At 42.9% G+C, this 24369-nt stretch overlaps 1 protein-coding gene across 1 annotated transcript; it reads left to right on the forward strand.

Annotated features, from left to right (window-relative positions):
• The first annotated feature begins 1226 nt into the window (after nucleotides 1-1226).
• On the forward strand, nucleotides 1227-18322 carry slc6a13 (solute carrier family 6 member 13). The gene is made up of 14 exons (XM_063196676.1): nucleotides 1227-1386; nucleotides 5592-5726; nucleotides 6588-6728; nucleotides 7120-7207; nucleotides 7573-7705; nucleotides 8415-8549; nucleotides 11506-11609; nucleotides 11738-11862; nucleotides 12447-12559; nucleotides 14045-14182; nucleotides 16006-16108; nucleotides 16666-16766; nucleotides 17326-17496; nucleotides 17894-18322. The coding sequence occupies exons 1-14, from the start codon at nucleotides 1245-1247 to the stop codon at nucleotides 18056-18058; spliced, it is 1794 nt and encodes a 597-aa protein (XP_063052746.1). The 5' UTR covers nucleotides 1227-1244; the 3' UTR covers nucleotides 18059-18322.
• The last annotated feature ends 6047 nt before the right edge of the window (nucleotides 18323-24369 follow it).

Genomic DNA, 24369 nt, shown 5'->3' on the forward strand with positions numbered 1-24369 from the left:
TTCAGACAAATCCGTTCACAAGTTTTTTTAGTTATCCTGCTGACAGACAGACAGACAGACAGACAGACAGACAGACAGACAGACAGACAGACAGACAGACAGACAGACAGACAGACAGACAGACAGACAGACGGACAGACAGACGGACAGACAAAACAACGTGAGGTGGAGGTTGTGGAGGTAATTAACACAAATGCTACTGTATGGTAGTGGTGAGGGTGGTGCAGGTGGGCTTTGGCCTGGGCAGTGCCGTGTGAGGCGAGTGGCAGGAGGGGAGCCTGGGGCCTGGGCAGGAGGGGAGCCTGGGCCTCTGTTAATGCGAACTGACAGGAGTGAGCACAGTCAGTGAGCCGTCTGTTTCCTGCACAGAGGGAGCTCATTCATGCACGCCTGCCCAGCCCTGTGGGGTCAGTGGACGCCGCGGCCCATGCTGCATGTCATACAAACATGACCAAGCCATTTGTGTCACGGAAGCTGCAAATGAGAAGCATTGGCACATTGTTTTGGACTTTAATGAACATGCGTGTGATGAGTGCATTGACTGTACAGCACAGTACATGGGAGCAGCAGTAGCATTGACTGTACAGATACAGGGGAGGGGAGCACCAGTAGCCCTGTCGTTGACTTGACAGAATCTATATTTGGGAGTGGGGGACACAACAGGCTGTACAACCTCATTATCATACATTGTGAAGTAGTCAGCAGTCAGCCTATTCAGACAGACCAACAGACAGACAGACGTGCTGCCGTGTCCATTGTACATTGTGAGGTAGTCAGATATTCAGACAGACAGACAGACAGACAGACAGAAACACACAAACAACAACAAACAAACCCAAAACAACAACACAAAAACACTAAAGTCACTTTTCCAGCTTCAATCACTAATCCAGGGGTAGGGAACCTACTGTATGTCTCGAGAGCCATTTACAGACTTTTAATGTACAGAATTTTAATGTTACGCAGTTTCGCATTAAATATGACATGTTTTGTAAAGACATTTTACAAATTACATTTGCAATACAATTAAGTTATTTTTTTCAGATGACAGAGCGAAGGTGCTGTTGTAGGTGGTCACCTTCAATATAGGCCTAAAATGCAGGGGGAAATCCTGGTTTGTGTTCATTGTACAGCCCCTTGGACTTTATACATTTTTCATATTGTTCCCTTCTTCCGCCTGCACAGGAGACGTGGATGGTGCGTCCAAAAAGGGTCCTTTAAATGGCCACACCAAACCTCTGGACATGGACCCCAAACCAGAGGAGAAGTTGGTCGAGCGTGGTCAGTGGACCAACAAGATGGAATTTATCCTGTCTGTGGCTGGGGAGATCATCGGCCTGGGGAATGTGTGGCGATTCCCTTACTTGTGCTACAAGAATGGAGGAGGTGAATATCAATTTGATCATTTTAGGGTTAGGATCCTTTTTTAGTCTCCACCAGGGAGGAATTGACAGGGAGGTTACAGCATCATGAAGAAGAAACATTAAGAGGACAACAAACAACATAGACAAAAGTAAAATGCTCAGAAACATTGGCTCTCCTAACTAACCCACCCCCCCTGGCCTAACCCACTGCCCCTGTCCCATCAAGTCCATACCATCCCACCGTCCAGCACTCCCACACCAGTTTCACCGCACCCCACCCAAACACACACACACACACACACACACACACACACACACACACACACACACACACACACACACACACACACACACACACACACACACACACACACACACACACACACACACACACACACAACCCCACCCCTTTCTTCCAAACCAAATTCACAGTCATAATGGTTCATTTATGAAAATTGAATTGTCCTGAAGTATCAACTGCAGTTTAAACTAAGGCATTACTGCGGTGTTAGTGTGGAGAATGCATTGTTTTGGATGTTATAACATTTCTTTGGATGAGAAAACGCTCCATTGCAGTGCTGCTTGTTTGGTGGTTAAGGTGTATTGGTTTTTCTGTTGTAGTCCAACTAGTGAAACACAAGGAAGTAGTTTGCACCCTTGGGGTTCTTATTAGTTTGTCTGTTGTTTGTTCACCGATGATAAGGTAATCAGAGAGGCACTCTAAGAACCTGGCTCAGTTGTTTAATGTTTAATGCTTGAAGTGGTAAATCATCTAATAGAAAAACCTGGGGCCTCATTTATCATCAGTTCGTAGAATGCATTCTAAATTGTGTCAATGAAAAATATCCAAGGCACTCTTCTTCTTGGTTAAAAAGCTTTTAATAAACAGATAGTTCATAGTGGGCTGTAAAATTTACAGCCCTGAAGAATGCCATTGTCGGCCGAAATATGTTGGCAATTTTTAACCGTTCCACTATGAACTAGCTGTTTATTAAAATCTTTTTAACCAAGAAGAAGAGTGCCTTGGATATTTTTCATTGACACAATTTAGAATGCATTCTACGAACTGATAATAAATGAGGCCCCACGTTCTTCTATTAGATGATTAGTTAAGCAATTTTTAACCGTTCCACTATGAACTAACTGTTTATTAAAAGCTTTTTAACCAAGAAGAAGAGTGCCTTGGACATTTTTCATTGACATAGATGGATCCTTAGTAAAGGATAACCAAAGAGCACCTTCGCCAAAACCTGACGGAACGCCGAAGCCCTCTGACCCTTTTTTCTTTTTTTTTCTTCTTTGTTCTGGATCGCATTCTAAATTGTGTCCTACGAGTCAAATATAGAATGGTCGCAAGTACAGAAAAATCGGGATTTATCAAACGTGCGTTGGCTGCTCCTACGCACAACTCTCCATGATAAATCCCACACCTTCCAAATCACTGTGCACGTGCGCATTCGGGGCCTCCAAGTTTCCATATATGGTATTAAAATACATTCAAATGCCATGTTAATTCGTAGGTGTCACCCTGTTTGGACACACGAAGCGCTGGCGCGAAGTGCGGAGATAGAAACATTTCCGCGGCAGAAAAAGAGCTTTCGACAGGAGGAGGACAGTGTTTCAAAATAAGTAAAAGAAGGAGACACACATAGACGAAAGCACTGTAAAATAGCACACCGTCATAGCCTACTCAATTGCCATTCAAAGCAAACTGTACCTTGCACGGTCAATATTATTTGCAACTTCATGTTTCTTCCACTCGCAGGCATGGTCTGAGGTGTGCGTAGATTTAGGCACATTTCTACGTTCAAGTACATGTTCATAAATCCCACTCTTTGCCATGTCAATTCGGTAACACTTAAGTTGACGCCCGTGTCATAAGCATGTCATTACAGCGTCATAATAGTGTCATGACACAGTCATAGAGAAGTCATAAACATTATGTCCATGTCATAGACATTTTATGACTGTTGGCCTTAAGTGACATTCGGTTATGTCAAAGGTTGTCTTTGTTCTGTCATTTTAAACGTGTTGTAGATCCAGGAGCATCTTGAGAATTAGCAGGAACTAAACAGGGAGTGTGACATGGCAAAAGGGTGCCAATAGCCAGCCCTATTTACTCTCACTGAGCCAGTCATTTCACTTCTGCTTAATATGAGAAACCTGAATAGAGTTGAGGAGTAGCTTAAAGCCCGGACATTAAAAAAAAAAACATCTGACCTGGGAGCAGGACAACCAAATGACTAAATAAATATGAAAAAGTCCACTTCAACCAGGATTTTTCTGCTCCAACTTGTTTATTTCTTTACGCAAAAGATAAACAAGTTGGAGCAGAAAAATCCTGGTTGAAGCAGACATGAATAGAGTGCCGCTGGTGTTTGTCTACTCTTTGGATAGCCTATTTGAGGGTGATGTTATAGGTTTCACTCACTGTAATTTTCAGAGTGAGGAGTCCGCACACTTAAACTCCTTTTTGTTTTTTATTTCACAATAAAAACAGCAACAACAAAAAAACAACAGCAAAAAGGATTTTAAGTGTGTGGACTCCTCACTCCGAAAACTACAGTCAGCCTTTGTCCTGCACCTTTTCCTGGAATGTAAACAATCTTCACCTTCAACACAATAGGTTTCACACACTCTCATCTTGTTTTGTATTGGTTTGTGACACATTTAGGGCGTATTCACACCTACCACGTTTGGTCCGGACCAAAGGACCAAACGGACCAGGTTCGGACCTTTTGGGATGGTCTGAATACAAACCAGCGAATCCTGGTCCGGACCAAACAAGCGGACCGAGACCGAGCTGAAAGGTCGGACTCGGTCCGGATCAAACGAACCCTGGTGCGGACCTTTTGGAGGTGTGAAAGCAGACCGGACCTAATCCCAGACTTTTTGCTTTTTTGTACCTCGGGAGCTTCCGTCGTTTTTCGAGATTAATGGGAAACAGAGTGTAAACAAAGCGACTCCACAACTTGTCATGTCCATGTCTTTGGTGTAAATTCGACAGAGTGGTTTGTTTGCAACAATATTAGCCTAATATTAATAAAATAATAGCCTAAACTATCGCAATCGTGGGCGTAGGCTACATTATTGTAGGCTACGGTCATTCATATTTTCAATGAGGATGGCTTGTCAGTGGAGCACGGGAAAGGAAAAAGAGACTGTTAATTTACATATCACAGCATTTTAAATGTTGATTGGGGCAAATCCGAAAAGTGAAGAAACGGAAGAAAACACTGTAGTCCGCACAGTATGGATTCTGATAATGGTAGCAATAATTACGACGTTGGCACTTATCCCCCTGGCTTGCTAGCTGTGCGTTGGATGGATGTAGGCTAGTGGAATAGCCGCTACTTGAAGAAGTTGTGATGAAGACAACGAAGGTAATTCATTAATTTACCCGCTGTGGTGGCATGTTGGCAAGTTTGTATGATCCAAACGCTATGCCCGTGCTCGTCATGTTACTTTTTTCTTGATGGAGTGCGTGAAATATTGCTGCAAATTGTAGCCAATATTCCAATACAAACGTATCCAAATGACAGTGGAGCGCACTGCTTATTTTCGAGAAGAAAGAATGGCGTGGTGCGTGGAATAAGCTCGCCAATGTTTCACATTGAGCCTGTTTTGCGTTGTTCCCAGACATCCCAAGTGTAAAACACTGATTGCAGGGAGGTGGTTATCCTAATATTGATGACTAAACCAGCCAGCAATCTCGCCCGCACGCTATATGACATCATAAGAAAGAAAGAAAGAAACAGGGATAAAATGTGGCTATCCCAACTCGCGGGATCAATCAATTGGCTTTCAGGAAGACTCCCTTCATGTCATGAGCTTCAGATAGTCTGCGCTATATTTCGTGTGAGCGCTATGCCATACATGCCGTGAACGTTTATTTTACATGCCGCTGAACTCTTTGGATGCTTGTAGGCCTATTTGGACATAGCCTTAACTTGTTGCGCGTGTCGTTTCTGACCAATAGCTGAACGACCTCAGGGCGCGTGGCTTTCTTGTCGATTTTGGTCCGCTTACTGAAATGTACACAGTCTGAAAGCCAACCGCACCAAATTTTTAGAATTAGGTTCGGACCAAACAAAGTGAACTATCGGACTTTCCTGGTCTGAATACGCCCTTAAACAGGTAGGGCTGTGTGTTGTGTGAACAGGTGCGTTCTTCATCCCATACCTCATCTTCCTCTTCACCTGTGTGTATTGTGTGTTGTGTGAACAGGTGCGTTCTTCATCCCGTACCTCATCTTCCTCTTCACCTGTGGGATACCGGTGTTCTTCCTGGAGACGGCTCTGGGCCAGTACACCAGCCAGGGAGGCATCACCTGCTGGAGGAAGATCAGCCCCCTGTTTGAAGGTCAAGCAACCAGCTTTTAATACAGTCTTTTACCTTAGCTTGTTTACATGTGACTGAATTGTGGATGGAGAGCTGGAGTTGTTATAACATGCAGTACAGGTTGGTGCAGTTGGGCTATTATGTAGACTAGGGAAGGAGTGTGTCTATGTTCTCACAGCCCAATGGTCCTACAATGGTACCACATCACCGCAACATTTTTTAGGCTCTATGGTCTCGCAGCCCAATGGTTCTACCCAAAAACTTTACCTAAAACCCAACCTCATTGGAATCATGCCTAAACCTAAGTCTGTAAACACCGATATCCGGCTAATACCTCTAAACCAAAATGTAATGACCTCTAACCATGTTCTACCCAGAATAGTAGAGAAGGACTTACCATCACCTTTCCCTTACCTAACCACAGTGGACATATACCTAAACCTAAGTCAGTACACACCAGCAATTTAATACAAGAAAACACTTACCTCTGTGGGAGCAATTGGATTTAAAATTTATTATTGAATCTTTGTGATGTCAGACCATTGGGATGTGGGAACTCTGACCCTGGCAGCCGTGGCCTAGTGGTTAGAGAGTTGGTCTTTCAATCTAGGGGTTGCAGGTTCGAATCCCCCCTGACCTCTCCCTGCATCTCCATCCATGGCTGAAGTGCCCTTGAGCAAGGCACCTAACCCCACATTGCTCCAGGGACTGTAACCGATACCCAGAAAAATAATAACTATAATAAGTCACTTTGAATAAATGAAAGCATCAGCTGCGCAATGTGATAATTGAGGTGAAGTTGACGCATATTTATATTGACACATGTTTATATTTGTCTTTGGAAACACCTAAGTGCAATTTCACAATTTTCTTGTGGCGCAGGAGTCGGGTATGCCACTCAAGTCATCGTGGCCCTTCTGAATTTCTATTACATCATTGTCTTGGCCTGGGGGATATTTTACCTGCGGTATTCATTCACCTGGGATCTGCCTTGGGCCTCGTGCAACAATACATGGAACACAGGTGAGGTTGCCCAATCAATCAAGTGATTTACACCAGTGGTTCTTAACTGGAATGGTTTTGGGACCCGCAGTTTTTTGATATGCTGTCGGAAACTGGTTAATTATTCTTATTATCAAAATATATCCATTCATATGATAACATACAGAACGTTATCAGCATTTGCATTTTATGTTTACATACATGTTTATCGACTAGTGGAGAGGCGTATTAACAATGTTACACCCTCTCTTTGACATGCCAGTTATTCTTTACTGCCCCTTGTCTCAATTTCCAGAAATTGTAAACTGCTCCTTTAAGTGCTAGTTTTTAATGCATATTTTGTTAGCTATAAAACCCACATCTACTGAGTACCTAACTAATGTGTGTCTCTTTGTCTTTTTGTGATTTCAAGAAACTTGCACTGAATTCCAGAGGAGGAATGATTCTCTAGACCCCGGTCATTATGAGAATGCTACTTCTCCAGTCATTGAATTTTGGGAGTAAGTGAACAATACTTACAAATACTTTTGTCGTGAAATGATACATTCTCTGATGTAATGGACAGGCTGAGACAATAGCCACTGTCATGAAGGAGTTATGTCATCATTTTAGGCCCGTTATGGTCACTGGAGGAGGAGACATGGGGACTCTGCCAATACAAAATAAACATTGCTAATACATTTATATCGGGACAAAGAAAATGGTTGGTTTAAACTTCAGCACAGCCTTTTCTGGCCTCGACCAGTAGCATGCAGAGGGAGGCGGATTAATCAGGCCATTTGGGAAACATTTGTATCTTCTTGGTCAGACCAACATCTCGATATGAGACTTGAAAGTCGATGATAATCAGGCAATGTGTTTACAGGAGGAGGGTGCTGCGGATCTCCTCTGGTATTGACCACATGGGGGCGCTCCACTGGGACCTGGCCCTCTGCCTCCTCATCGCATGGGTCATGTGCTACTTCTGCATCTGGAAGGGCGTCAAATCCACCGGCAAGGTGAGCCGAAAAGCTGAATAGTTATATCAAAGGGGGATATCAAAGTACTCAGACACAAGGGGTACATCATGGCACTGCCGCAAATAAGTAAGGTAGCCTTTGTGCAGATGGGGTCGCCGGCGGGCATATATTCACTATTTTCTGAAAATACTCAAGTACATCATAACAACATTGCTATGACATTACCAAGTAGTGGGTTAAGACATAGCCATTACAATTTTGGTGACCGTAGGGTAATAACACAGGCTTTGCTCAAAGGGGTTAACCCCTTAGCGCAGCACCTATGTTATAACCTTACTGTCACCAAAATTGTAATGTCTATGTCTTAATCTGTTACTTAAGGCTCTCGGCACCGTCATAGCAATGTTGTTATGATGTAGTTGAGTATTTTCAGCAAATAGTGAATAGGCCCCCCCGGCGACCCCATCTGCAGTAAGAGGCTACTATGTTCTAAGCCATATATAATATTTAGTGAACTCACTTCAAAATTGTCTGTGAAGGTTCTGATTCGTCCAGGTCATGTTATCCAGAGTTTAGCTGTAATCAAATGGAGTCCTTCTTTGAACTTGAAGACATTCCACCCTTCATTGAAAATTAAAATAAAGGGCGGAAAAGAAAACATAGGATGGTGTTTTAACTTTTTGTTTGTTCGCACATGCTCATCCACATTCTGACTCATCAAACTGAATTTCTTTGTCCTTCACTGCAGGTGGTTTATTTCACGGCGACGTTCCCCTACGTCATGCTGGTGATCCTGCTCATCCGAGGAGTCACGCTGCCCGGAGCCATCCGAGGGATTCAATACTACCTTTACCCAGACCTGAGTCGACTGAGCGACCCACAGGTTAGTTCTACTGTACATTTACCCAAACCTGGGTCGACTGAGCGACCCACAGGCTAGTTCTACTGTACCTTTACCCAGACCTGGGTCGACTGAGCGACCCACAGGTTAGTTCTACCTCTACCCAGACCTGGGCCGCCTGAGCGACCCACAGGTTAGTTCTACTGTTCCTTTACACAGACCTGGGTCGACTGAGCGACCCACAGGTTAGTTCTACTGTACCTCTACCCAGACCTGGGTCGACTGAGCGACCCACAGGTTAATTCTACTGTACCTTTGCCCAGATCTGGGCCGATTGAGCTACCCACAGGTTAGTTCTACCTCTACCCAGACCACGTGGATAGCCGTTCTCCTGCTACCTACCTTGTTACCTCCGCCAAGGAGGTTATGTTTTTGGTCATGATGGTTTGTTTGTTTGTTTTGTTAGGAAGTTATTGAGGGTCAGTGAGGACACAGACCAGCACAGCCCACTTTCACGTTCACAACACAAGGGGGAGACACTTAACCTCTAACCTATAAAAGGTCAGAGTTCACGAGGTCACAGGTGAAAAAAGTACAGGTGAGCGTTCCTGCTGGCAAGAAATCTGGCGTTTAGCCGGCTCGCCAGCAACTTACTGGGGAATTGTGACTGACGATGTGCCAAGGAGCTAGCTCGCACTACTTTTGGAATGCCTTTGGATATTTTATGAACTGTACGTGGGGTCTTTACCCTGAGACACTGACCATTGGAGAGAGGAGCAAGTTGGAAAGAGAGCTTCTGAGCTGGAGCTGGTCGTCTGCTGTAAGACAATGCTTGCAGTGGCCCTTGGCTCAGAGGTAAACCCTGCTCTCCCCTACAGACATCCATACATCTTAGATCATACACTCATACTGCCACGTTAATGCATACATGAGGAGTTAGATAGGGGCAACTAGCTACCTTACAGTTTGTCTGTCAGCAGTTATGAACTTTTGTGGAGCAGGATAATTCAAAAAAATTGTGGAGCTGTTGGAAATGACAAAACGAACAAGTGATTCAATTTTGGTGGTGATCCAGATCACGATACGGGTCTAGACATTTTTTGAAAATATTCTTAACCATTGCGGGATAGGGTGAGATTTGACATTCCAGTTTCTAACTCCACAAAAATGAGGCGGAAAGACGAAAAAACGAGGGTAAGCTTACATAGTCAAATGTTCTATCAAACAGCTTCCTTGGCTGAGGTCTGCACTCTCTGAGTGCATTTATGGTTCAGTTTGCTATTAAGCCAAGTTAGTAAGTTCTGCTGTCTTGCAGCAGAGTTGAGGGATGTGCCAGGTGCGGATGTCATGCTCCTGAACCCCAACTCTAGAAGGGTCCTCAACCCCTCTCCACAGGGGTTTTCAACCCATCTCCACAGGGGTGGTGTGATCTTGTTTAGGTCATCTGCGGGTCTCTCCACAGTCCCAGACTGTTTCATCTCTGTGGGGGAGAGGAACCCCCTGGTTGTCCCGGATGTCCAGCCACATGGGGAAGTGGCCTCAGCAGTGACCTACACACAGCACCCCCCAACACATTTAAAGCGGCAGATGCTGATCTAACCAAAAAAAATCATTGTCTTGAATTTGTAGTTGTGTTACATTAGGTTGTTGAAGACGTTAAATTAATTCAAAATGCTGCCCTTTAGTAATTGATATGTTTTACATTTTAATTCAAAGTTCGGCTGAAATAAAACAGTTCAACAGAGTACCCACTGAATGCACATACAAAATAATGTCTACAGGGGAATATGTTAAGATGGTTGAGTTTACAAGGTTGCTGTATTTTTATGGGAAATGGTTGTTTTTGATCCTCTGTGCAGATGTACAGTTAATTCTATTAGGTGTCTGATGCACTCAGCACTGATAAATTTACAATAACATAGCCATAACATAAACATAACATATCCATAGCATAGCTATAGCATTGCCATTACAGAGCCATAACATTCCCCTGTAGGCTTGCAATCATCTTATTTGAAGATGATATTATTATCCTTGGCCAGTATTTACAATATACAGTAACAGTACTTTAAGTGTAGACTTCATGTTCATTTTTGGCTCAAGGGTGAGACATTTGGACTTGATATTAGAGCCTTCTGTGATTTGAGACCCTTTACATGTGTGAGCCAGTCTTATATATCCTGCCTCAGCTGTTTTATTTCAAGGCGATTTCCACAAAGCCAGAGAGACTTATTCAGAACACAAAGCCAGCCAACTCACTCTTGCATGCTCATGAGGTGAGAATGTCAGTGTGCCATGAAGTGGCACAGCAGGCTTCGGTAGACCACAGGTGTAACTGTTTGGTGAGAAAATCTATTCTGAGCAGCACTTGAGAAGCAAAGCTCTCCCAAGCCTCCAGCCACCCCAAAAACTGGCTGCAGGCTTTTCAACACCACTCTGGTGAAGATGCAGACAACAAAGACTGCCCTCGTTTGAATCAAATCCCTGCACACACAAACCTTGACACAAGTGGAAAAGAAAAACCACCCAGAAGGAATTTGCTGCACATAACAGGAGATGGAGCTCTCTTTGTGCCGATGATGAGCTGCCTGAAAAGACAGCCTTGATTGGCAGGCCCATAGCCTCTTGTTATTGGCATCCTGGCACAAGAGTTCTTTCTTAATCCTTGTTAGTCGTGTACTTTGCAGGGGAGCGTTCAAAAGAGCTGGACCACTTACTTGGCATTGCCCTACTGACCGAGTGTTCTTCATCAGTAACAGCAGTGTCGATTGAACCTTGAGCCTTTGACCAATCACGCTACTCTCCGGTTTCATGGAGACACGTTGACAGTGTTCGCACCCGTTTCAAAAGCTGACCTGCTTGACCTGCCTGACCGTGCCTTGACCCTGTACTCTTCAGGGCCACGTGAACCACAGGTGTCATTGTGAAGTATGTTGTCGTCCTGGCCTGCCACAGATGACTAATCAGTAACCCATCTCTATATACGGTATGTCCTCAGGTTTGGATGGATGCAGGGACCCAGATCTTCTTCTCCTACGCCATCTGTCTGGGATGTCTCACTGCGCTGGGCAGTTATAATAAGTACAACAATAACTGCTACAGGTAAGGGCTTGGTTGCAATTAGCATAACCACCTAATGACACCTAACCATTTAATTGATTAATAATTACTTCATAATGACATTGTATGTGCTGATTTTTGAATGTTGTGTTTTGTTTTATTTCTTGTAGGGATTGTCTGGCGTTGTGTTTCCTCAATAGTGGGACGAGCTTCGTAGCCGGCTTTGCCATTTTCTCCATACTTGGTTTCATGTCGTATGAACAGAATGTGCCCATTTCTGAAGTGGCAGAATCAGGTAACTGCTTTCACACCACACGGCTAATTTATGGCCAGCAGAGAGACAAAGAAGAGAGGGCTGTTGGAAAGATCAATACCACTTCAAAGGCTGACTGACAAAGGAACCTTTTAGTGCCTGTAACACAGGGATGGGAAAGTTTTTTATAAACCTCACCTCAAATTTGATATAGCATTGCTTTACAAAACATGCCATAAATTTCATGTGAAACTGCATAACATTAAAAATATACTGGGGGGCTGATAAGACGGCCTCAAGGACCGTAAATGACCCCTTTCATGTAGTATAGCTTACTATTTAACTCACAAGGCCAGGACAAAGTCAAGATAACATGCAGACAAGGTGGTGGATATTTCCATTGACTGTTCACGTACATTACACGAATTGCTACATTACTGATAGAGTACTTCTAGAGTTTTATGTGAATGTGTTCTTCAACGTGTGCTGTGGTTTGGATCCAAAGGTCCCGGCCTGGCCCTCATTGCCTACCGGCGTGCTGTCTCCATGATCCCGCTCTCACCATTTATTAATGTTTTGTTCATCATGAGTTCATTATTTACTAAGTGTTATGAATGCTTTATAAGGTCCCGGCCTGGCCTTCATTGCCTACCCGCGTGCTGTCTCCATGATGCCGTTCTCACCTGTGTGGGCTTGCTTCTTCTTCATCATGATCGTCCTGCTGGGTCTGGATAGCCAGGTGAGGCCTCATCTTCTGGAAAGCTGGTCCACACATCTAGCAAAGTTAATTGAAAGCATCAAAGTGTTTTCACATCTGGGCCCTTTCAGCCATTTACCGAGAAATAAGCTAGTAGTTAACATTGACTCCTATGAGACCAGTTAGCCGCCAGCTGGTCTCATAGGACTCAATGTTAACTGCTAGCATGGAGGTAAAATTTGCACTGACATACTCAGAGAACGATTGAAAGTACAGGAGAAAGGTAAAACTCAATTATTTAACCTAAAGGGATGTGTAATATGAGCTTATTTCCAAAAATGGGACAGTAGCACTTTAAAGAGGACAGAAACATCATAATTCCACTTTCTAATATTGTTTTAATTATTTATATAAAACGAATATTTTCTAAATAAATTTACATCTGCAAAAGTGCATTTAAGATCATTTATAAAATTCATACACTCATGGAAACAGACCAATAGTTATGATTTATATTATTTGTTTAACCCATTGATGCCTAAAACACCTGCAAATAAGGCCTGCTGAATCTCAAGAACTTGACTGCAACGTATATGTCTCTCCAGGCACCAAAGGTCAAACAACATATACGGAAAGACCTGGGTAATAGGTCATATACTGAATGTAGGCCATGACATATAACACAAACCTGTCAAAACACAGTCGTAACACATTTCAAAATGTGAGATAATGTACATTATCTACTGACAAGACACACCCACTTTCAATGGACACAACCACCAGCATTGTTCTAGCACACAAATAGTTATTTCTAGCATTGCTGCATACCAGCCTTGAGTTACTGATAACCTCAGCACAATAAAACCAGTGTCTGGTTCACTGTGAAGTTATGAAATGATTCCTGACTTTTCATTTGTGCTGATGACCAAAGGCTTAATCTGATGACCATGTATTAATCTCGAGGGAAGTTAAGGTGTCCAGTAGCATACATACATACATACATACATACATACATACATACATACATACATACATACATACATACATACATGCATACATACATACATACATGTATAAATAGGCCTACAGAAAAACACAGACATTACACACATCATTGCACATAAATTAACCATACAGCACATGCACACATACATTTAGCCAGAGTCAGATCTCTCTCTCTCTCTCTCTCTCTCTCTCTCTCTCTCTCTCTCTCTCTCTCTCTCTCTCTCTCTCTCTCTCTCTCTCTCTCTCACACACACACACACACACACACACACACACACAAAGTTTTGTTTGGTGATGAGAGGAACCAATCACAGCTGTGTGTGTGTGTGTGTGTGTGTGTGTGTGTGCGTGCGTGCGTGCGTGCGTGCGTGCGTGTGTGTGTGTGTGTCAGGTATTCATGTATTCGTGTTTTTCATGTTTTGATGTTTTCAGATTGAAATGATTTCATATTTTCATTTGCCTGTTGCTGTGTATTGGTTTGGTCTTTAATTCTTATTTCTTACTCTTGTCTTCTTTTTCCAGTTTGTGTGCGTGGAAAGCTTGGTGACCTCTGTGGTGGACATGTACCCCACGGTGTTCAGGCGGAAAAACAGAAGGGAGCTTTTTATCCTGGCTGTGTCTGTGGTGTCCTACATGGTCGGACTGATCATGCTGACTGAGGTAAAAACAGAAGGGTGCTTTTTATCCTGGCTGTGTCTGTGGTGTCCTACATCAGTGTTTCTCAAACTTTTTTTAGGCGAGGCACCTTTTCAATTCATGAAACATTTCAAGGCACCCCGAGCCAACAAGCTGTAACATGGCATCGCATCCGATTCCACACAAGCTTAGAAAATTAACACATTTAGAGACGTCATACACCTACGCTTTAAATTGCAGCTTTTACTGGGGAGACCTACATTTACTTTATAGTGCGTAAATGGCAGATGAAAGATTCATTCATTTATTAATTTAGACAAATATGTATTATATAACAAAATGTATTTATCAGCCATGTTTCTGCGGCACCCCAGGGTGCCTCGGCACCCCTGTTGAGAAACACTGTCCTGCATGGTCGGCCTGATCATGCTGACTGAGGTAAAGAAACATAACATTTCTCTTCACAGATATTGAATTAAAGCTCTTCTGTGCTGCTTGACCCTTACTGAGCACGGAGGGCGCGGGCAGAGGTGCATTTTGTCACCAGGCTATAGGCAAGCAGCAGCTTGGGGTCCCCAAGCCACTATGGTGAACAACAGCTCACACTTTAAACTTCAATAGATACAATTTTAGTTAAAATGTTCATTGCTTTGGATTTTTGCTTGAGGCCCCAGGTGACCCTAGAATCGCCTCTGGGCGCAGGGAAGGACGGGAAGTTGCAGTTAGTGTCACCATAGGGTGCATTCCAATATGCGGACTCCCATCCTCTCTTGCTCACTTGCCTCCTCTTGGTCTGGTGATGACGTCACCGACAACAGAATTGCATTTCAATATCTCGCAAAAGTTAAATTCTAATGTCATTTTCTCATTTGCAAATGGGATGGTGAATGAAGAATAGTCCCACAAAATTGTTGTGGCTAGGCTGACAGCGGGGAAACTTATTTTTTTCTCAACGGAGGCGGGGCATTAGCGAAATGCGAGGCCACAAGCACAGACCAAGGACAAATATTGGAATCCACCATAGACATCTTTGGCTGCAATACCTACTCTGGGCTGAGTGGCGCCAAATCCTGCACACTTTACCATATCCACCTTATTATCCAATATCCACCCTGTTATTCACGGTCACAAGGGAAGCGCCTATTTGGGTAGCAGTCGCTAGTACTAGATCATCCAGAAGAGCTATGGGCAGTCTAACCAGAAATAGCAGACAGGAAATTCTATGGTAGCACAACAAACATTGAAATGGATAATAAAGTGGACAGGGGAGAGTGAATATTGGGCTATTTTAGATTAGGTAGAATAGCTTGAAATTGAGGCTCTCGCTATAATCAGTAACGAGATGCTTCAGGGGAAGAGAAAGCCATTGGATTGGAAAAAAAACGATTGAGAAACACTGCCAGCTTGAAAATAGGCCATGCCATTAGTGTGATCACCAGGCTGTGCAATATTGATAGGATATTTTACACCATCATTACCCGCAGAAATGTTTTATGACGCTGTATATGTCTAGCCTGGTATGAGCCACCCATAATGCTTCTCTTCATTTGTATTCATGGTCTGGAGGTTCTTTGACCTGACACGATTAGGGGCGGGAGGATTGCACTCAGTTCTGGTTTGAAACAATTGGACAGCTCTCACCCAATCGTTCGCTTATTGGCCGGCCGCCTGGTAGCCGACTAAACCCTCCCCAAAAAAGAACCTCCAGACCATATATACGAATGAAGAGGACTATTACGGTCGGGTCACCGGGATAGAATATGTCATATGTATATTTTGTTACATGCCAATGTATTTAGATTGAAGGGCGTTTCATGAGTAACTGGCTTCTGTGTGTGTGTCACCAGGGGGGCATGTACGTCTTCCAGCTGTTTGACTACTACGCTGCCAGTGGGATGTGTCTTCTGTTCGTGGCCATTTTTGAGACCGTCTGCATCGCATGGGTCTATGGTGAGTCTCTACAAGCTTCTACACGCATTGAAGAGATTCAGATGAGTCAGATAAGGCCTTATTCTCAGTCACAAGTGAATGTTTCACATGATAGTCCTATAGCTATAGTTTTTTTTCTTCCCTCCCATTTCAAGTTCAAACTATTTCAGCTCTCCAAGAAAAAGCCTCTACTGTCAAGTGTTTTTTTTTTTTTTTTTACCACTGAACAATGTTTGACCTTGCAACGTACTTGTGCTCTATCATAGGAATAATAATTAAAAAAACACTCTGGGTCAATTATTTTCTGCTTTTCAAAAACTGCTCATGTGAACAACAAGCCCTTTCCATTGTTGGTATAGGATTCTGCATGTGTTTGACACAAATGATAAAACTAGAATGCATAGAAATGAATACTAGTACACCCTAAGGTATGTGTACAAAATGTGATTTAATTTACATGCTACAAAAATATGGTGCTGATATTGTCACTGATTATACTATATTCCACTTGTGTTGACTATTTATAAAGTTTCAATGAGATCAATCATTTTTTACTCTTTACTTCTTCTCACCTAAAGGTGCTGATCGTTTCTATGACAACATCGAGGACATGATTGGCTATCGACCTGGGCCAGTCATAAAATACTGCTGGCTTTTCTTCACACCCGCTACCTGCTTTGTGAGTTACATTTAACTTTCGATTACAACCCCCACACACAAATGTACCGTAATACGACCATATAGCGTGTACCTGGCATATGCTAAATGGCACAACGTATATTACTCAGACATGTATTTCACATAGTAGACCTAATGAGGAAGTAAACTCTGTCAGGGTGTATTACTGAGTGAAGAAGGAGCACCTCCTTTTGGCTGAAGCCAGAACAGCAATGTGCAAATAGGCATTCCATGTCATGTCTTGGCCCATAAATTCCTTCTCCCCTCTCTCTCTCTCTCTCTCTCTCTCTCTCTCTCTCTCTCTCTCTCTCTCTCTCTCTCTCTCTCTCTCTCACACACACACACACACACACACACACACACACACACACACACACACACACACACACACACACACACACACACACACACACACACACACACACCACTGAGCCCTACTACAGTTCTCCAAATGACTTAGACCGTATACAGCTGCTCTATATGTCATAACTCATGTATGAGTAGTTTGTGGGAGGACTCACTCTACCCCAACTCATTGGAATGTGTTCTCATCCTCACAGGGCACATTTGCCTTTTCCCTGATTAAGTACACTCCCCTCAAGTACAATAACGAGTATGTGTACCCGTGGTGGGGCTACGGACTGGGCTGGCTGCTGGCTCTCTCCTCCATGGTCTGCGTGCCTCTCGGAGTGGCCTACCATCTTTACACCACCAAAGGAACACTCAAGGAGGTATGTTTTAATACTCAAATGTCCGTTCCTGTTCTTTTCTTCGTCTTGTATTTAGGTAGATTGGAGCTGCTAACACTAACCTGTTTCTTTGAATATTTACAGGATAAGTACAATATACTAAAATTTAGGTTTTCTTATACTTCAGACATGTCAAGGTTTTATCTTTTACCTGATATGTTTTGACAGCATAGCTTCCGTCTTCATCAGACGGTCACATGGATGTTGATGTGTTGATGTTGTTATGGAGCCTCTTGCTGAAAGAGTTGTTCTCTTAGGATGGTTGACCCTAAAACTTTTACAAAAACTTTTGTATACTTATTGATTTAAAAAAAAAAAATCTTGCTATTAGTGTGTAAAAAAAAACCTTACAAATAAAATACTGTTGTTTTTCTCTCAGCGTTTACACTATCTGACCCAGCCCTCTGTGGACTTGCCCAAGACCAAGCGGGAGCAGCAGAAACTGCTGTCACTCTACCCAGCAGCAGAAGCGGAGGGTCTACTGCACCCCCAGAGAACACTCTCCAACATGGATGGCTACCAGAGTGCTGAGTCCAACTGCTAGGAGCCACCAGAGAATCTCTATTGACCCTTCAGAGTTACGTCGTCACTGACTGCGCGTGCATTGTTGGCTCAAACACACACACACACACAGACAGTGCAGACCGAGAGAAGACATGATGTCCTGAAGTGCATAAAAATAGAGATCCTAATAAGTACACTTGTTACGCTATTCTGAGAGGTAATAGGCTGTTCCAGAAGCAAAGGAGATGTTTGTGGCTACAAGAAATTAAACTTACCGACTGGACTGAGGACACCATCAGGAATGCCTGTGTCTGTGGCGCCCACTTCATATCTGAAGTTATTGTTACCATCCATTTTCCTATTTCACAAAAAAAGCACCTGGCTAGTTACCCCTCCCACCTTGGCGGTACCCCTCTCTCTCCACCAGCTCACCTCATTACCTCACCCATTACAAGGCAGCCAAATATACTGAACCTGCACATGAGGGGCCTGTCTACAGTACCTGGTCGGAGGTTTCTTTTCTTTTTTTGGTTTTGTATTTTATTATCAAACATATCTTACTTGCTCTTTATCTGCGTTATCTGCATCTGTGGAAAGCACACCCTCTCACCATGATGGACGGCATAGATGGTGGTTGCTTTGGACGCTTTTTCTTTTTTCTTTTCTTTTTTGTTTTGTTTTTGCTTTTATATTTTATTATCATTCACATCTTACTTGCTCTTTGGGGCACATAAGCAGCTTTATCTGCACCTGTGCTGCCCTGCAAAGGCAAAGTGCAGTAACTACTATGCCAACACTGAAACTGAGAAAAATGCCCTTAAAGGGACACTGTGCAGGAAATGGTCAAGGTACTGCAACTATGCTGCCCAAATTTGATCTTTACATGAAAGTTTACTGAGTTATAAACAAATATTTTCTAGTATGGTCCAAGTACAGTCATTTTTGCAGCTAAAAATGGCTATTTTTGGAAATTCAAAATGGCGGAGAAGATCCGCATTTTCATGTATGAAAAGTGCAATTTTTTCAGTCCTAATGAATACTTAGAATTTGATGCTGGTGGCAAGTATTCATTAAAAAGGTAACATTAGTTAATGGGCAGCATGAATTGCTGGAAATAAACAACTAAAAATCTCACACAGTGTCCCTTTAAAGCCTTGGTATTAGGCTGGATACTGTAGCTACTACCAGTTTGACACAGCAATATCTCTGAAACGGGACACATTTGGACCATAAGATTTTTATCACATTCACAAGATGAAGGAAATGTAATGAAGACCATTTTCAGTCTAAACTCAATTTTGACAAAATATGTTATACTGCACTTTGGCTTTGTAGGGCAGTGTGGATTACTCCTATAGGCCACACAGATGTAAACAGAGCAGATACCTCATTTACTGTAGTTCCGCCATTGCTAGTACCAGGGCTGGACTGGGGGAGAAATAGGGCCTGGACACTTTTGGCTTAAAGGGGCCTCTCATAATTAGCAGCGCAGAACTGACTCACTGGTGTGCCTCGCACCCTTGTGGGCCCCTGTTTTCAGAAATGTTTTAAAGAAAAAGGGGCCCACAAGGGCATGTATGTCTGTTTTTGCATTATTTTGTTTCTCAAAAACGCTGTATATAAAGGTATTCTTGTTGTAGCCTATTGTGTGGCGTGTGTGTGTGTGTGTGTGTGTGTGTGTGTGTGTGTGTGTGTGTGTGTGTGTGTGTGTTGTTTGTGTGTGGTTTTCTTCAGTGAAAGCATTCAGAAAAGGTTTGTAAAGCAGTGGTGGTTAACGTTGTTGGAGGTACTGAGTTAAGGAATCGTTTGCATTCACAGAACCCATACTACATAATGGAAGAAATCTGAAAAGTTTCTTCATGGAAAATCATGAAACCTACTGAAAATGTCTGAATGCAAGATGTGTATTAGTTGTCCTGGCAACCGTAGTGAATGAGATCGAAGCCCACAGATCTGCAGAACCCTTAAGACTGACCAACTGCATGTTCAGAAAACAACCAAAACGAGCAGGTAGTTGAAAAAGTTCGCTTGTTTGCTTGCAATGAGATATTGATACAGAGTGGCTCTGGGGTGTATTTCTCGAAACCACTGTTTCTAACTACGTTAGATACCTTGTTGTTTGCAATGCAATTTAACATCGACAACTACCCAACTTGCTAACTGGCTTGCAACTACGCTTTCGAGAAACGCACCCCTGGGTTATCAACCCGGGACATTAAAAGATATAAGCGCTCCAATTGGTTGTCGCTGAACGGTGTCACAGCTCATTACCATGACGATAACTGACTTTTAACTCCTGAAGTTTGCTCTGGTGGCCCAGTTGGCTTTACCCAAATTCACTTTGGCCACCAAATTTGCCAACCCTCCATGACGAAATAGTGACTTCTGTCTCTTTGGTTGCTTCAGTCACTCAGTAGTGACTGTATGACTGAGGCTGTGGGCTTCTATCGGACACGAGTGTGCTGGGACAAAACTATTTTATAGGTCTTTTTATATGAACTATTTAATAATACTGTAAATCAACTTTGAAAATTTGACCTGTAGGCCATGCTGTGCCAAACAAAAAAAATAAACAATCAGACTTTCACATTACTATCTCATTACATGTTTGTTCTTTAGGTGAGAAAGCTTCTAATGTGATAAGGGTGGGCTAGGGAGCTGTAGTGGATAAGGCCTGTTTCAACATCCCTCCATATATAAGACACACAGTGGCCATGTTTACGTGATTTTTTTCATTTCAAAGGAATAATTCAGAATTAAATATGTCTGTCGAGTTTACATTTCACTTTGGTTTAAATTTCGAATTGTGAAGTGTTTGTCTGATTGTATTTCAAAGCTATACGTTTTATTCAGAATTAAATGTAATTAATTCTGAATTAAATGTCTCATGTAAACGAGGCCAGTGTGCATTTGGGAAAGACGCACATATTGCAATGCTTGGCAGTCCATGCTAATATGCCATTGTTTTGTTTTCTTCTACTTCCTTGTTTGACTAAATATACGTATTAGAAGCCACTGCCAGATGTCATACAATGCAGGTCCATCATGCTACGGACGGACGGTAGTCTACATCAAGTCAAATAGGACAATATTGGATTAGAAATAGCATTCCATTTATTCACAAGAATATTCTAGTCTAGAACACATGCTCACAGCCGTAACGCGTACACGCGTCTAAAAAGGCGGTAATGGCAGTAAATGATTTGTAAACATTTTAATCTAGGTTCAGTAGCCTAGTTTGATTTCATTTTTAAGTAAACATTTATGATAACAATTAAAGTTTTTCTTTTGTCATTTAAACAAGGGCCCGTAGAAAGATTTGCACCCATCTTAAAAACATTTATTTTTGATGGGGGCGTGTCACTTTCACAGCTGATAACACTAACTGGGCTGTAAATCACAAAGGGTTATCATACAAAAATGACATGCATCTTTTCAAAAAATATAAGCAAACTTTGCCTCCCTGAGTGGTAGCGACATCTCATGTGGCCTGTGGACTATGACACCAGAAAGTTGAAACACATCATGTGACAATCATGAAGCCGTCAATTAACTTAATACTATTCCCATTAATTATTAGGCTACTTCAATACCAAATAGAAGGAAAAGACAGAGACACACTGAGATTCGGGCCAGTGTGTTTTTAAATGTATTTATCATGTTATATTAATTCAATATACAGTATGTTGTGTTATATCAATTTAATTTAACTGCTTTTCAAATATTTTCCCCAATTCTCAGTATCCCTGCTTTTTCCTTCTGGATTTTGTCTTCACCTGGGCTTCAAAGAGGGACACCTGAGTAACACTGAGTCAAGTCTGAGTATCCGTTTTCTGCAAGCACCCTGAGTCTGAGCCCATTCGAGTCTCCTCATTACTTCAATGGAATGAAGGCAAATCAATCATTCACTATGCAATAAAAAGAAGTATACATAGGCCTACTGGATATACAGTGTGAGTGTGTGTGTAGAGTAGAGTAGAGTACTTTCATTAACCCTGAAGGAAATGAGGGGGTCTGTCAGCTTGAATAAATACACAAATACAGAACATACAGAAAAACACATTTGTGACACATTGTACATGACAGTTAAGTATAGCACTCTTGAGTACCACCGTCAGCCTTACATACCTGTACACACATGCTCTCTCTCACACACTCACATACACACACTCACAGTCCTGGTTGGGTATCATAAACGCAAATGCCAAGTGGTTCAAAGCAGCTATTCCAGGAGATGAGATAGGTGAGGTGGGGTGTAGTGAGACAGGTGAGGTGAGGTGAGACAGGTGAGGTGGGGTGTAGTGAGATAGGTGAGATAGGTGAGGTGGGGTGTAGTGAGACAGGTGAGGTGAGGTGAGACAGGTGAGGTGAGGTGTAGTGGGTGTAGTGAGATAGGTGACGTGGGGTGTAGTGAGACAGGTGAGGTGAGGTGTAGTGGGTGTAGTGAGATAGGTGACGTGGGGTGTAGTGAGATAGGTGAGGTGGGGTGTAGTGAGATAGGTGAGGTGGGGTGTAGTGAGATAGGTGAGATAGGTGAGGTGGGGTGTAGTGGGTGTAGTGAGATAGGTGAGGTGGGGTGTAGTGAGATAGGTGAGATAGGTGAGGTGGGGTGTAGTGAGATAGGTGAGATAGGTGAGGTGGGGTGTAGTGGGTGTAGTGAGATAGGTGAGGTGGGGTGTAGTGAGACAGGTTAGGTGGGGTGTAGTGGGTGTAGTGGGATAGGTGAGGTGGGGTGTAGTGGGTGTAGTGGGATAGGTGAGGTGGGGTGTAGTGGGTGAGGTGAGATAGGTGAGGTGGGGTGTAGTGGGATAGGTGACGTGGGGTGTAGTGAGATAGGTGGGGTGGGGTGTAGTGGGTGATGTGGGGTGGGGTGTAGTGGGTGAGGTGGGGTGAGGTGGGGTGTAGTGGGTGAGGTGAGGTGTAGTGGGTGAGGTGAGGTGGGGTGGGGTGTAGTGGGTGAGGTGGGGTGGGGTGTAGTGGGTGAGGTGAGGTGGGGTGGGGTGTAGTGGATGAGATAGGTGAGGTGGGGTGTAGTGATATAGGTGAGGTGGGGTGTAGTAGATGAGGTGGGGTGTAGTGGATGAGGTGTGGTGGGGTGTAGTGAGACAGGTGAGGTGAGGTGGGGTGTAGTGGATGAGGTGGGGTGGGGTGTAGTGGGTGAGACGGGTGAGGAGAGGTGGGGTGGGGTGGGTGAAACGGGGGGGTGAGGTGGGGTGTGGTGGGTGAGTTGGGTGGGGTGGGTGATTGTGTGTGTGTGTGTGTGTGTGTGTGTGTGTGTGTGTGTGTGTGTGTGTGTGTGTGTGAGAGAGAGAGAGAGAGAGAGAGAGAGAGAGAGAGAGAGAGAGAGAGAGAGAGAGAGAGAGTAGAGTACTTTTATTAATCCAGAGGGAAATTAAAGACAGCTTACAGTACATAAATACACAAATACAAAACAAACAGAAAGACCTACTACACATTATTGAGACAGCACACAATACTGTGTGCACACATTTGAGAACAGCAAGTCCCAGGTGAAAAAGTGGTTCAATTTAGTACAATAAAAGCATGACTGAAGTGTACTTAGCATGTTAAAAGTGCACTCGTGCTTTTTGTGCTAAGAAAAAGTATGTTTACAATATGCTTATTTAAAGTGTACTTAAAATTAGATGTATTTAAGTTGCTCTCAAAGAAAGTACACTTAGCGAACCATACTTCAAGTGCACTTCGAAGATGTTTGGCTGAAGTGTATTTAGAGGAATATACTAATAATGTTCTAATAGTGAACTTACTATAAGTCTATTTTTTAATAACATATTGCAATTGTACTTTTTTAAAGTGCAATATGATTACACTTCACCCAAATGTCTTTGAAGTGTGATTTTCTATAGTGCGCTTTAAAGTAAATCGCTTTAACATATTGCAAGTACACTTTTTCTAAGTGCACCATGATTGTACATCACCCAAATATCTTCAAAGTGTGCTTACACAAAGTGCATTTACCCATGATGCACCATCATACATGTCCCATCATGCAATGCACTTCTTGGAGCTAAATTTCTCAAACAGAAAGCTATTTATCCTGAAGGAATATTTTTGGTTTGTATGAAAATATTACTCATTGTTATATTCTGTGTTTATTGTAGGAGTTTTAAAAATTTAAAGTGGTACACAAAAAATGACCATGTTCTCACCGTCATTATGATGGTCACGTATATGTTCTGGTATATATAGGCTCACACTTCACATGATATCATGGTGTGAGGTAAGTTGGAACTAGTTGCTCAAACTAAGAGTAGAGGGTTACCATTTGTGATCAATTCAAGTGATCAAATGCAAGAAGGTGGAACAAGGTTGTAATAAAGTAAAATATAT

This window comes from Engraulis encrasicolus, chromosome 4 (assembly GCF_034702125.1).
Source record: "Engraulis encrasicolus isolate BLACKSEA-1 chromosome 4, IST_EnEncr_1.0, whole genome shotgun sequence".
Lineage (NCBI taxonomy): Eukaryota > Metazoa > Chordata > Actinopteri > Clupeiformes > Engraulidae > Engraulis > Engraulis encrasicolus.

Coding starts and splice junctions, on each gene's coding strand:
- slc6a13 (XM_063196676.1), top strand. CDS start 1,245: ATGGACCCCAAACCAGAGGAGAAGTTGGTCGAGCGTGGTCAGTGGACC. Junction 7,208..7,572: donor CCAGTCATTGAATTTTGGGA/GTAAGTGAACAA, acceptor ATGTGTTTACAG/GAGGAGGGTGCTGCGGATCT. Junction 14,183..16,005: donor GACTGATCATGCTGACTGAG/GTAAAAACAGAA, acceptor GTGTGTCACCAG/GGGGGCATGTACGTCTTCCA.